General features: G+C 48.4%; 1 protein-coding gene across 1 annotated transcript in view; it reads right to left on the bottom strand.

Annotated features, from left to right (window-relative positions):
* The window catches only part of LOC311119617 (aminopeptidase N-like), an 80,062-nt gene that overhangs the window by 35,217 nt on the left and 30,035 nt on the right, over window positions 1–14,810 (bottom strand). Inside the window, 6 exon segments of the mRNA XM_084194294.1 lie at window positions 5,198–5,341; window positions 6,279–6,392; window positions 8,723–8,877; window positions 9,104–9,230; window positions 10,479–10,621; window positions 11,922–12,064. Of these exon segments, the coding sequence (XP_084050420.1) occupies window positions 5,198–5,341; window positions 6,279–6,392; window positions 8,723–8,877; window positions 9,104–9,230; window positions 10,479–10,621; window positions 11,922–12,064 (826 nt within the window).

Here is a 14,810-nt window from a genome sequence, read left to right as displayed (position 1 = left end):
TATAAGAACAGCTGATTGTAAATAAACCAAGGCAGACCCGTTTCTATAAGAACAGCTCTGATTGTAAATAAACCAAGACAGACCCGTTTCTATAAGAACAGCTGATTGGAAATAAACCAAGACAGACCCGTTTCTATAAGAACAGCTCTGATTGTAAATAAACCAAGACAGACCCGTTTCTATAAGAACAGCTGATTGTAAATAAACCAAGACAGACCCGTTTCTATGAGAACAGCTGATTGGAAATAAACCAAGACAGACCCGTTTCTATAAGAACAGCTGATTGGAAATAAACCAAGACAGACCCGTTTCTATAAGAACAGCTGATTGTAAATAAACCAAGACAGACCCGTTTCTATAAGAACAGCTCTGATTGTAAATACACCAAGACAGACCCGTTTCTATAAGAACAGCTGATTGTAAATAAACCAAGACAGACCCGTTTCTATAAGAACAGCTGATTGTAAATAAACCAAGACAGACCCGTTTCTATAAGAACAGCTCTGATTGTAAATAAACCAAGACAGACCCGTTTCTATAAGAACAGCTCTGATTGTAAATCCACACCAAGACAGACCCGTTTCTATAAGAACAGCTCTGATTGTAAATCCACACCAAGACAGACCCGTTTCTATAAGAACAGCTCTGATTGTAAATCCACACCAAGACAGACCCGTTTCTATAAGAACAGCTGATTGTAAATAAACCAAGACAGACCCGTTTCTATAAGAACAGCTGATTGTAAATAAACCAAGACAGACCCGTTTCTATAAGAACAGCTCTGATTGTAAATAAACCAAGACAGACCCGTTTCTTATAAGAACAGCTCTGATTGTAAATAAACCAAGACAGACCCGTTTCTATAAGAACAGCTCTGATTGTAAATCCACACCAAGACAGACCCGTTTCTATAAGAACAGCTGATTGTAAATAAACCAAGACAGACCCGTTTCTATAAGAACAGCTGATTGTAAATAAACCAAGACAGACCCGTTTCTATAAGAACAGCTCTGATTGTAAATAAACCAAGACAGACCCGTTTCTATAAGAACAGCTCTGATTGTAAATAAACCAAGACAGACCCGTTTCTATAAGAACAGCTGATTGTAAATAAACCAAGACAGACCCGTTTCTATAAGAACAGCTGATTGTAAATAAACCAAGACAGACCCGTTTCTATAAGAACAGCTGATTGTAAATAAACCAAGACAGACCCGTTTCTATAAGAACAGCTCTGATTGTAAATAAACCAAGACAGACCCGTTTCTATAAGAACAGCTCTGATTGTAAATAAACCAAGACAGACCCGTTTCTATAAGAACAGCTGATTGTAAATAAACCAAGGCAGACCCGTTTCTATAAGAACAGCTCTGATTGTAAATAAACCAAGACAGACCCGTTTCTATAAGAACAGCTGATTGGAAATAAACCAAGACAGACCCGTTTCTATAAGAACAGCTCTGATTGTAAATAAACCAAGACAGACCCGTTTCTATAAGAACAGCTGATTGTAAATAAACCAAGACAGACCCGTTTCTATAAGAACAGCTGATTGGAAATAAACCAAGACAGACCCGTTTCTATAAGAACAGCTCTGATTGTAAATAAACCAAGACAGACCTGTTTCTATAAGAACAGCTGATTGGAAATAAACCAAGACAGACCCGTTTCTATAAGAACAGCTGATTGGAAATAAACCAAGGCAGACCCGTTTCTATAAGAACAGCTCTGATTGTAAATAAACCAAGACAGACCCGTTTCTATAAGAACAGCTCTGATTGTAAATAAACCAAGACAGACTAAGTCTTTACTTTTTTGTGACCAACTATTTATTCAGTTATGTCATTTTTCTTTTTCAGAGGGGGGTTACAGGAAAAATTCATATATAAGTGCATGAATTTAAATATTCAATGCTTTCCATATATTATGTTACTTAATGATGATAGCCCATTGAATCTCTCAGTCAATCAGAGAAGATTAATGCTGGCACGCAGCACTGCTGCAAAAAAATGGTTGACTCTAAGATGGCAACCACCTTACTCTCTCCCATTGAACCAGGATAGCACTGATGATTTCGCTACTGAAGGATAAGGCGCTGGATTGGGCCACGGCAGTCTGGGAAGGAGGTGAGGCCGCGTCGCTTCCCTACTCCACCTTCCTTGCTCGGTTCAGGGCTGTGTTCGATCATCCCACGGAGGGAAAGGACGGGGGTGAGCGTCTCCTCCGGCTACAACAGGGAGAGGGGGCCGCGTGCGAGTACGCCCTGAGTTTTCGCACGGTGGCGGCGTCTTCCGGCTGGAATGAGCGTGCTCTGCGCACGGCCTTCAGGAGAGGCTTACGGGAGGACATCACGACGGAACTCGCATGTCGGTACGACGAGATGTACCTTGATACCCTCATCGCCACATCCATTCGTCTTGACGACATGTTGAGAGACCGACAGCGTTCCCAACACCTCCCGGAGCCTCGACGCTCACCCCATCTGGGCTATGGAAGCCGCCCTGCCTCCGAGTCCTCACCCCATCGGAGCTATGGAAGCCGCCCTGCCTCCGAGTCCTCACCCCATCGGAGCTATGGAAGCCGCCCTGCCTCCGAGTCCTCACCCCATCGGAGCTATGGAAGCCGCCCTGCCTCCGAGTCCTCACCCCATCAGAGCTATGGAAGCCGCCCTGCCTCCGAGTCCTCACCCATGGAGGTGGGGAGCACCCCCTACACCACCACGGACCACAGATCTCCTGGCGGCTCCCTATCTAGGCGGTATGACTCCCGTCGCCGCTCCGTGAGTGTTCCGTCATCACTTGTCACCAAACCATTGTTTTTAATTCGGTGAATGGTTCTTCCTTCTCTTCACTTTCCACGGCAATGATAGATTCCGGATCAGCGGGGAACCTTATAGATAGGGAGCTGGTCTCTGAATGGAGGTTGCCCACCGTGCCACTGCCTTCTCCGCTACACGTCACCTCGCTGGACAATACACCACTTGGATCAGGCACCATTACGCACGTCACTCTCCCCATCACCATCACCATTCCCACACTACCGGAGCACCACGAGGAGCTGCCCTTCCACATCGTCACGTCACCCCTTCACCGGATCGTCTTGGGATTGCCCTGGCTCAGACTACACAACGCCACCATCAATTGGATCACCAAGAGGATCACAGCCTGGTCTCCCTCATGCCGGAGGACCTGCCTGCCGGTGGTTTGTTGTTCCACGTCAGTGGAGAGTCCGGAGTCCGCCCTCCAGCCCAACATTCCACGTGAGTACGCAGATCTCTCCGATGTCTTCTCTGCCTCCAAGGCTATGTGTCTCCCTCCTCACAGGACCTGGGACTGCGCCATTGACCTGCTGGAGGGACAACACCCTCCGAAGAGTCGCATTTACTCCCTCTCCATAGCGGAGGCCATGGAGAAGTATGTGGCGGAGACCCTGAAACAGGGGTTCATCAGATGCTCTACCTCTCCTGCCTCCGCCAGCTTCTTCTTCGTGGCCAAAAAAGACAGAGGACTGAGGCCATGCATTGACTACCGGGGGCTGAACACAGTCACCACCAAGTACCGGTACCCCCTCCCTCTGGTTCCTCTAAAAAGCTTACCCCCGCAGAGAGGAACTATGGAGTTGGAGACAGGTAGCTGTTGGCGGTGGTCCTCGCTCTGGAGGCATGGAGACACTGGCTGGAGGGCGTAGTCCATCCATTCCGTATTCTTACTGACCACCGGGCACATACGGGCAGCAAAACGGATGAACTCTCGTCAAGCCAGGTGGGCCCAATTTCTTACTCGCTTTCAGTTTATTCTGTCCTACCGACCAGGATCCCAGGATGTGAAAGCCGACGCACTCTCCAGGATGCACCATACCGGAGAAAGGAAGGATCTGGGGGGTCCTATCCTGCCCTCGTCTCATCATTGCACCTGTCGTTTGGGATGTGGATGAAGACATCTGCCTGGTGACTCAGTAGGAACTAGTGCCTGCCAATGCCCCTCCGGGGCGCGTGTATGTACCCACCAGGGTCCGTGACTGCCTGCTGATCTGGGAGCACACCACCCTTATGGCAGGGCACTCTGGTATGACGCGCACCCTGCAGTCTCTCACAAAAATACTGGTGGCCCACCTTGGCTACTGATGTCTCCCGCTATATCAACTCCTGTTCCGTATGTGCCCAAACGAAGACACCTCGGAACACCCCAGCAGGCAAACTAGTTCCTCTCCCAGTGCCTCAGCGACCTTGGTCACACCTGTCCATAGACTTTGTCACCGACCTCCCACGTTCTGACTGCTTCACCACAGTCATGGTGGTCGTAGATCGGTTCTCCAAATCATGCCGGTTTTTGCCACTAACTGGTCTTCCTTCTGCTCTCCAGGTCGCTGAGGTCCTGTTCCAACAGGTCTTCCGGCATTATGGACTTCCGGAGGACATCGTCTCGGACCGTGGCCCCCAATTCACCTACCGAGTGTGGAAGGCTTTCTTGGAGAAGATCGGGGCCACGGCCAGCCTCACTTCCGGCTATAGGCCTCAGTCGAATAGGAAGGTGGAGCGCATGAACCAGGAGCTGGGGAGGTTTCTTTGTTGCTACTGTCAGGACCGGCAGGGTGAGTGGGCGAGGTTTCTTCCCTGGGCAGAATATGCCCAGAACTCCCTCGTTCACTCCTCCACGGGGCTCTGGTCATTGTGGGGGAGGGAGGGGGGATTGGGGGGAATCTAATGGGTGAATCAAGGGATAGATGGGTGGGAGGGTGCACTGATAAGTTGCTGGGTGGGAGGCATGCTTCTTCAGGTCTAAAACATAGAGAACCATGGAGAACTTTGCTGTAGGAGATGGTCTAGAACATAGAGAACTTTGCTGTAGGAGATGGTCTAGAACATAGAGAACCTTGCTGTAGGAGATGGTCTAGAACATAGAGAACCTTAATGTAGGAGATGGTATAACATGTTGAGAACAATAGAGAACTTTGCTGTAGGAGATAGTCTAGAACATAGAGAACTTTGCTGTAGGAGATGGTCTAGAACATAGAGAACCTTGCTGTAGGAGATGGTCTAGAACATAGAGAACCTTGCTGTAGGAGATGGTCTAGAACATAGAGAACCTTAATGTAGGAGATGGTATAACATGTTGAGAACAATAGAGAACTTTGCTGTAGGAGATGGTCTAGAACATAGAGAACTTTGCTGTAGGAGATGGTCTAGAACATAGAGAACCTTGCTGTAGGAGATGGTGTTGAACATCTCACTGATCTCGGCAGGCCGGTTGACTTCCTCCTCTTTACGGGACAGAGGATGAGACGAGGCCAGGGCGTCCACAGCAAACACCTTGTGGACATCAGACAGGATTATCTGCTCTTTCTAGGGAGAGAGAGAGAGTGATCAGTCTTACTGCACTCTATATGATCTGAGTAATCCTCCTGTAAGGGTGATCAGTCTTACTGCACTCTATATGATCTGAGTAATCCTCCTGTAAGGGTGATCAGTCTTACTGTACTCTATATGATCAGAGTAATCCTCCTGTAAGGGTGATCAGTCTTACTGCACTCTATATGATCTGAGTAATCCTCCTGTAAGGGTGATCAGTCTTACTGTACTCTATATGATCTGAGTAATCCTCCTGTAAGGGTGATCAGTCTTACTGTACTCTATATGATCTGAGTAATCCTCCTGTAAGGGTGATCAGTCTTACTGCACTCTATATGATCAGAGTAATCCTCCTGTAAGGGTGATCAGTCTTACTGTACTCTATATGATCTGAGTAATCCTCCTGTAAGGGTGATCAGTCTTACTGCACTCTATATGATCAGAGTAATCCTCCTGTAAGGGTGATCAGTCTTACTGTACTCTATATGATCAGAGTAATCCTCCTGTAAGGGTGATCAGTCTTACTGTACTCTATATGATCAGAGTAATCCTCCTGTAAGGGTGATCAGTCTTACTGCACTCTATATGATCAGAGTAATCCTCCTGTAAGGGTGATCAGTCTTACTGCACTCTATATGATCAGAGTAATCCTCCTGTAAGGGTGATCAGTCTTACTGCACTCTATATGATCAGAGTAATCCTCCTGTAAGGGTGATCAGTCTTACTGCACTCTATATGATCTGAGTAATCCTCCTGTAAGGGTGATCAGTCTTACTGCACTCTATATGATCAGAGTAATCCTCCTGTAAGGGTGATCAGTCTTACTGCACTCTATATGATCAGAGTAATCCTCCTGTAAGGCTGATCAGTCTTACTGTACTCTATATGATCAGAGTAATCCTCCTGTAAGGGTGTGAGTGATCAGTCTTACGATATTCCACGTGGGTTCAGCATAGTCAGCTCCTAGATACTCCACATAGCTGGCAAAGCCCTCGTTCAGCCACAGGTCATTCCACCATCTCAGAGTCACCAGGTTCCCAAACCACTGTGGACACAGGGACGTGTCACACTCAGGGGACAATCACATACAAAATGGCCCTCTATTCCTTATGAAGCAGTGCATTCTTATTGGCCAGCTCTGACCAATATTAATAATTAGGTGGGGGCTTGTATTGGTCCTATTTCACACATATACAAGTGTGTGTTAATACGAAGGTGTGAATTGGAAATGTGTTTTTTGCATTTCACTGTAAAGTCTACACCTATTGTATTCGGCACGTGACCAATACATTTGATTTGATATCCCAACTCCCCCTGAGAGTGTGGTCAAGGCCAAGGTCTGCCATTATCAACAGCAACCCTGGAGCAATTAGGGTTAAGTGCCTTGCTTAAGGGCATATCAACAGATTTTTCACCTTGTCAGCTCGGGGATTGGAACTAGAGACCTTTTGGTTCCTGGTCCAACATTGTAACCACTAGACTACCTGCCAGTTACTAGCCCAACGCTCTAATCGCTAGACTACCTGCTGGTTACTAGCCCAACACTCTAACCACTAGACTACCTGCCAGTTACTAGCCCAACACTCTAACCACTAGACTACCTGCCAGTTACTAGCCCAACACTCTAATCGCTAGACTACCTGCTGGTTACTAGCCCAACGCTCTAATCGCTAGGCTACCTGCTGGTTACTGGCCCAACACTCTAACCACTAGACTACCTGCCAGTTACTAGCCCAACACTCTAACCACTAGACTACCTGCCAGTTACTAGCCCAACACTCTAACCACTAGGCTACCTGCCAGTTACTAGCCCAACACTCTAATCGCTAGACTACCTGCTGGTTACTAGCCCAACGCTCTAATCGCTAGGCTACCTGCTGGTTACTGGCCCAACACTCTAACCACTAGACTACCTGCCAGTTACTAGCCCAACACTCTAACCACTAGACTACCTGCCAGTTACTAGCCCAACACTCTAACCACTAGACTACCTGCCAGTTACTAGCCCAACACTCTAACCACTAGGCTACCTGCCAGTTACTAGCCCAACACTCTAATCGCTAGACTACCTGCTGGTTACTGGCCCAACACTCTAACCACTAGGCTACCTGCCAGTTACTAGCCCAACACTCTAATCGCTAGACTACCTGCTGGTTACTAGCCCAACGCTCTAATCGCTAGACTACCTGCTGGTTACTAGCCCAACACTCTAATCACTAGACTACCTGCCAGTTACTAGCCCAACGCTCTAATCACTAGACTACCTGCCAGTTACTAGCCCAACGCTCTAATCGCTAGGCTACCTGCTGGTTACTAGCCCAACTCTCTAACCACTAGGTTACCTGCCAGTTACTAGCCCAACGCTCTAATTGCTAGATTACCTGCCAGTTACTAGCCCAACACTCTAACCAAATATTTTTTATAACTAAACCAGGATAGACCACACCCCGTCATTTTAAATGGGAACAAATGAGTCATAGTGGGCAGAACAAGCATGGAGGTGGGCAGAGCCAAGCACAAACTAGCGAGATATTATTGGTGCGTTCTAGCATGTATGCACATATTTCCGTTAGGGAACGCCTACTCTGTGAAGTGTGCATGTGCAATAGCTCAATTTGCCTTTGCACTCCTTCTAAACAACGCAATTTTTTAAAACTTTTGCAAAGGGTAAAGTCTACAAAACTTAGTCCACTCTGTTCGTAACATATTTTAGTTTTGTGAACAAAAAATTGTATTGAGATCAAATGTTTCATCGATGAGAAAATTAGCAGAATGTTGGCCAAAATCCATCTCGTTCCATCTTCTCCCACTGCCGGCAACTGGGCTTCCTCTCACCACCATATTTGGTAGTGAGTGGAAAAGCCAAGCGGATGCTTCACATTTATATATCTGGTGAAATACCTGTTTCATTGATCTATCTGTGCTCTAACCACTACACTACCTGGCCCCTATGTTGTGGACATAACCTTAGTCATCCTCCTGAGCAATGTTTCTCCATGCAGGATGTGATGTCAGAGGTTGGTCTGGAAGTACAGTGATGTCAGAGGTTGGTCTGGAAGTACAGTGATGTCATAGGTTGGACAGGAAGTACAGGGATGTCATAGGTTGGACAGGAAGTACAGCGATGTCATAGGTTGGACAGGCAGTACAGGGATATCATAGGTTGGACAGGAAGTACAGTGATGACATAGGTTAGACAGGCAGTACAGTGATGTCATAGGTTGGACCGGAAGTATAGTGATGTCATATGTTGGACAGGAAGTACAGTGATGTCATAGGTTGAACAGGCAGTACAGTGATGTCATAGGTTGGACAGGCAGTACAGTGATGTCATATGTTGTACAGGAAGTATAGTGATGTCATAGAGAACACTACCATATGAGCCAATTCGTGAGCCACCACAGTCGTGACTCTCTCCTTGTTTCCAACAGAGGAGACGGCTGGATCGTACAGGAGGGCTGTCTCTCTGTAGGTGATCAGACCCCAGTTCTCCATGGCTCCAGCATTGAAGTCAGGCAGAGCTATCTGGTCTACAGGGGAAAAGACAATACAGGAGGCCTAAATGGTCCCCTATTCCCTTCATAGTGCACTACGTTTGACCAGAGCTATAGTGCACTATACAGGGAATAGGGGGCCATTTGGAACTTAGACAACAATCTGTTGGGAGACTTAGTTTCAGAGGATCCTTATTAGTGGAGGCCTACTTGTGTGTCCATGCACTCTTAGACCTGAGATCTGAATGCAAAGCTAACTTACCTGACTTGGACAGTGGGTAGCTGGCATTGTAGTATCTTTCATAAAACTTGAGCATTGGTCCTGTAACACTGAGAGCATAGTCTCCATGTCCTTCAGCTATAGCTTTCTTCCGACCCCAGATACGGACCTGCAAACAATTAGTATCACGTATAAGTAATGACTACAGTCTAACCACAGCAGTATCAGTAATGACTACAGTCTAACCACAGCAGTACCAGTAATGACTACAGTCTAACCACAGCAGTATCAGTAATGACTACAGTCTAACCACAGCAGTATCAGTAATGACTACAGTCTAACCACAGCAGTACCAGTAATGACTACAGTCTAACCACAGCAGTATATGTAATGACAACAGTCTAACCACAGCAGTATCAGTAATGACTACAGTCTAACCACAGCAGTATCAGTAATGACTACAGTCTAACCACAGCAGTATCAGTGATGACTACAGTCTAACCACAGCAGTATCAGTCATGACTACAGTCTAACCACAGCAGTATCAGTCATGACTACAGTCTAACCACAGCAGTATATGTAATGACAACAGTCTAACCACAGCAGTATCAGTAATGACTACAGTCTAACCACAGCAGTACCAGTAATGACTACAGTCTAACCACAGCAGTACCAGTAATGACTACAGTCTAACCACAGCAGTACCAGTAATGACTACAGTCTAACCACAGCAGTACCAGTAATGACTACAGTCTAACCACAGCAGTACCAATCATGACTACAGTCTAACCACAGCAGTACCAGTAATGACTACAGTCTAACCGCAGCAGTATCAGTAATGACTACAGTCTAACCACAGCAGTACCAGTCATGACTACAGTCTAACCACAGCAGTACCAGTCATGACTACAGTCTAACCACAGCAGTATCAGTCATGACTACAGTCTAACCACAGCAGTACCAGTAATGACTACAGTCTAACCACAGCAGTACCAGTCATGACTACAGTCTAACCACAGCAGCATCAGTAATGACAACAGTCTAACCACAGCAGTACCAGTCATGACTACAGTCTAACCACAGCAGTATCAGTAATGACTACAGTCTAACCACAGCAGTACCAGTAATGACTACAGTCTAACCACAGCAGTATATGTAATGACAACAGTCTAACCACAGCAGTATCAGTGATGACTACAGTCTAACCACAGCAGTATCAGTAATGACTACAGTCTAACCACAGCAGTACCAGTCATGAAGAGTCATTGGAATCTGAATGAGAGGAAACCCTGTTTGTCCCAAATGGCAACCTATTCCCTTTGTAGTGCAGTACTGACCAGAGCCCTGTGTGGTTTCCTATAAAGGGAATAAGGTGGCAGACTTTAGTTTTGACGGAAGTTGTGTTGGATTGAATTACCAAAACATTGTTGTTCTCTATTGATCCAGTGATATGAGCGAAGTCACTGACGATTACTGCCAGGAGGTATGTTGACATTCTTTTAGTGGGCTCAAATCTGGTCATGGTGACTTCAGTGCCATCTACGGTGGTGTTGACAGTCTCTAAAACATTGGAGAGAGAGAGTGAGAGAGAATGAGAGAGAGAGACAGAAAGAGAGAGAGAGAGAGACACAGAGAGAGAGAGTGAGAGAGAGAGAGAGAGAGAGAGAGAGAGAGAGAGAGAGAGAGAGAGACAGAGAGAGAGAGAGAGAGAGAGAGAGAGAGAGAGAGAGAGAGAGAGAGAGAGAGAGAGAGAGACAGAGAGAGAGAGAGAGAGACAGAGAGAGAGAGAGAGAGAGAGAGAGAGAGAGAGAGAGACAGAGAGACAGAGAGAGAGAGAGAGAGAGAGAGACAGAGAGAGAGAGAGAGAGAGAGAGAGAGAGAGACAGAGACAGAGAGAGAGAGAGAGAGAGAGAGAGAGAGAGAGAGAGGGAGAGACAGAGAGAGAGAGAGACAGAGAGAGAGAGAGACAGAGAGACAGACAGAGGGAAGAAAGAGAAAGCCAGAAAGGGAGGAGTTAACTCTACCATGGAAAGTTCAATGTTACAGTCCAGTAACCATTAACAGCATTCTGTAGTTGATTTTCTCATTACATGTTGTCAAGCGCACTCATTCCTTCTGAGATGTCTTTAACTCCATAGTCCATGTATACAAGGCTACATACATATTCTCCACCCTTCTTCCAAAGTCTGCACTCGCACGCTTCCAGTGGAGGATTGAAAAGCATTCAGATTGGTATAAGCATTGGCTGGAGGTATTTCCACCATTGTTAAATCCATGACAGGAAAGCGTACCAGTGCACACTCAGGGAAAGGGTGGAGAATCGTGAGGTAGCCCAGAGAGGGTAGTGTATAGGGGGTGAGGTAGCCCAGAGAGGGTAGTGTATAGGGGGTGAGGTAGCCCAGAGAGGGTAGTGTATAGGGGGTGAGGTAGCCCAGAGAGGGTAGTGTATAGGGGGTGAGGTAGCCCAGAGAGGGTAGTGTATAGGGGGTGAGGTAGCCCAGAGAGGGTAGTGTATAGGGGGTGAGGTAGCCCAGAGAGGGTAGTGTATAGGGGGTGAGGTAGCCCAGAGAGGGTAGTGTATAGGGGGTGAGGTAGCCCAGAGAGGGTAGTGTATAGGGGGTGAGGTAGCCCAGAGAGGGTAGTGTATAGGGGGTGAGGTAGCCCAGAGAGGGTAGTGTATAGGGGGTGAGGTAGCCCAGAGAGGGTAGTGTATAGGGGGTGAGGTAGCCCAGAGAGGGTAGTGTATAGGGGGTGAGGTAGCCCAGAGAGGGTAGTGTATAGGGGGTGAGGTAGCCCAGAGAGGGTAGTGTATAGGGGGTGAGGTAGCCCAGAGAGGGTAGTGTATAGGTTGTGAACTAACCAACGTCCCGGCCGTTGGACAGAGCTGCAGTTCCTCTGTGGTGGATGAGCGTTATGTGGAAGACGGCCTTCATGGCAGGTTCATCAAAACAGGGGAAGGCTTTCCTGGCGTACGTAGCCTGCATCTGAGACGTGGCTACAACTCTAGAAAACAGATCATATTAAACATTAATCCAGCAGCATCAACTCCAACGTCCTTAGGATCACGTTACAGAACTAAACAACTGTTCAGAGTTGTTTTCATATGTGTTTTATGGGTGATAGTGTGAATGTAAAGGGGAGAGAAATACAGAAGGAGAGAGGGGAAGGTGTAGGATGATTCATCCCAACATCACCAGGGGTGGTCTGGAGTCTGGGGGGATAAGACCAGGGGTATACTGTGGTCTGGAGTCTGGGGGGATAAGACTAGGGGTATACTGTGGTCTGGAGTCTGGGGGGATAAGACTAGGGGTATACTGTGGGTGGTCTGGAGTCTGGGGGGATAAGACTAGGGGTATACTGTGGGTGGTCTGGAGTCTGGGGGGATAAGACTAGGGGTATACTGTGGTCTGGAGTCTGGGGGGATAAGACCAGGGGTATACTGTGGTCTGGAGTCTGGGGGGATAAGACCAGGGGTATACTGTGGTCTGGAGTCTGGGGGGATAAGACTAGGGGTATACTGTGGTCTGGAGTCTGGGGGGATAAGACTAGGGGTATACTGTGGTCTGGAGTCTGGGGGGATAAGACTAGGGGTATACTGTGGGTGGTCTGGAGTCTGGGGGGATAAGACTAGGGGTATACTGTGGTCTGGAGTCTGGGGGGATAAGACCAGGGGTATACTGTGGTCTGGAGTCTGGGGGGATAAGACCAGGGGTATACTGTGGTCTGGAGTCTGGGGGGATAAGACCAGGGGTATACTGTGGTCTGGAGTCTGGGGGATAAGACCAGGGGTATACTGTGGTCTGGAGTCTGGGGGGATAAGACCAGGGGTATACTGTGGTCTGGAGTCTGGGGGGATAAGACTAGGGGTATACTGTGGTCTGGAGTCTGGGGGGATAAGACCAGGGGTATACTGTGGTCTGGAGTCTGGGGGGATAAGACCAGGGGTATACTGTGGTCTGGAGTCTGGGGGGATAAGACTAGGGGTATACTGTGGTCTGGAGTCTGGGGGGATAAGACCAGGGGTATACTGTGGTCTGGAGTCTGGGGGGATAAGACTAGGGGTATACTGTGGTCTGGAGTCTGGGGGGATAAGACTAGGGGTATACTGTGGTCTGGAGTCTGGGGGGATAAGACTAGGGGTATACTGTGGGTGGTCTGGAGTCTGGGGGGATAAGACTAGGGGTATACTGTGGTCTGGAGTCTGGGGGGATAAGACCAGGGGTATACTGTGGTCTGGAGTCTGGGGGGATAAGACTAGGGGTATACTGTGGTCTGGAGTCTGGGGGGATAAGACCAGGGGTATACTGTGGTCTGGAGTCTGGGGGATAAGACCAGGGGTATACTGTGGTCTGGAGTCTGGGGGGATAAGACCAGGGGTATACTGTGGTCTGGAGTCTGGGGGGATAAGACTAGGGGTATACTGTGGTCTGGAGTCTGGGGGGATAAGACCAGGGGTATACTGTGGTCTGGAGTCTGGGGGGATAAGACCAGGGGTATACTGTGGTCTGGAGTCTGGGGGGATAAGACTAGGGGTATACTGTGGTCTGGAGTCTGGGGGGATAAGACCAGGGGTATACTGTGGTCTGGAGTCTGGGGGGATAAGACCAGGGGTATACTGTGGTCTGGAGTCTGGGGGGATAAGACCAGGGGTATACTGTGGTCTGGAGTCTGGGGGGATAAGACTAGGGGTATACTGTGGTCTGGAGTCTGGGGGGATAAGACCAGGGGTATACTGTGGTCTGGAGTCTGGGGGGATAAGACCAGGGGTATACTGTGGTCTGGAGTCTGGGGGGATAAGACTAGGGGTATACTGTGGTCTGGAGTCTGGGGGGATAAGACTAGGGGTATACTGTGGTCTGGAGTCTGGGGGGATAAGACTAGGGGTATACTGTGGGTGGTCTGGAGTCTGGGGGGATAAGACTAGGGGTATACTGTGGTCTGGAGTCTGGGGGGATAAGACCAGGGGTATACTGTGGTCTGGAGTCTGGGGGGATAAGACCAGGGGTATACTGTGGTCTGGAGTCTGGGGGGATAAGACCAGGGGTATACTGTGGTCTGGAGTCTGGGGGGATAAGACCAGGGGTATACTGTGGTCTGGAGTCTGGGGGGATAAGACCAGGGGTATACTGTGGTCTGGAGTCTGGGGGGATAAGACTAGGGGTATACTGTGGTCTGGAGTCTGGGGGGATAAGACCAGGGGTATACTGTGGTCTGGAGTCTGGGGGGATAAGACCAGGGGTATACTGTGGTCTGGAGTCTGGGGGGATAAGACTAGGGGTATACTGTGGTCTGGAGTCTGGGGGGATAAGACCAGGGGTATACTGTGGTCTGGAGTCTGGGGGGATAAGACTAGGGGTATACTGTGGTCTGGAGTCTGGGGGGATAAGACTAGGGGTATACTGTGGTCTGGAGTCTGGGGGGATAAGACTAGGGGTATACTGTGGGTGGTCTGGAGTCTGGGGGGATAAGACTAGGGGTATACTGTGGTCTGGAGTCTGGGGGGATAAGACCAGGGGTATACTGTGGTCTGGAGTCTGGGGGGATAAGACTAGGGGTATACTGTGGTCTGGAGTCTGGGGGGATAAGACCAGGGGTATACTGTGGTCTGGAGTCTGGGGGATAAGACCAGGGGTATACTGTGGTCTGGAGTCTGGGGGGATAAGACCAGGGGTATACTGTGGTCTGGAGTCTGGGGGGATAAGACTAGGGGTATACTGTGGTCTGGAGTCTGGGGGGATAAGACCAGGGG

This window comes from Coregonus lavaretus, assembly GCF_964263955.1.
Source record: "Coregonus lavaretus genome assembly, contig: HAP1_SCAFFOLD_952, whole genome shotgun sequence".
NCBI lineage: Eukaryota > Metazoa > Chordata > Actinopteri > Salmoniformes > Salmonidae > Coregonus > Coregonus lavaretus.
This window is presented reverse-complemented; position numbering and strand designations above follow the sequence as displayed.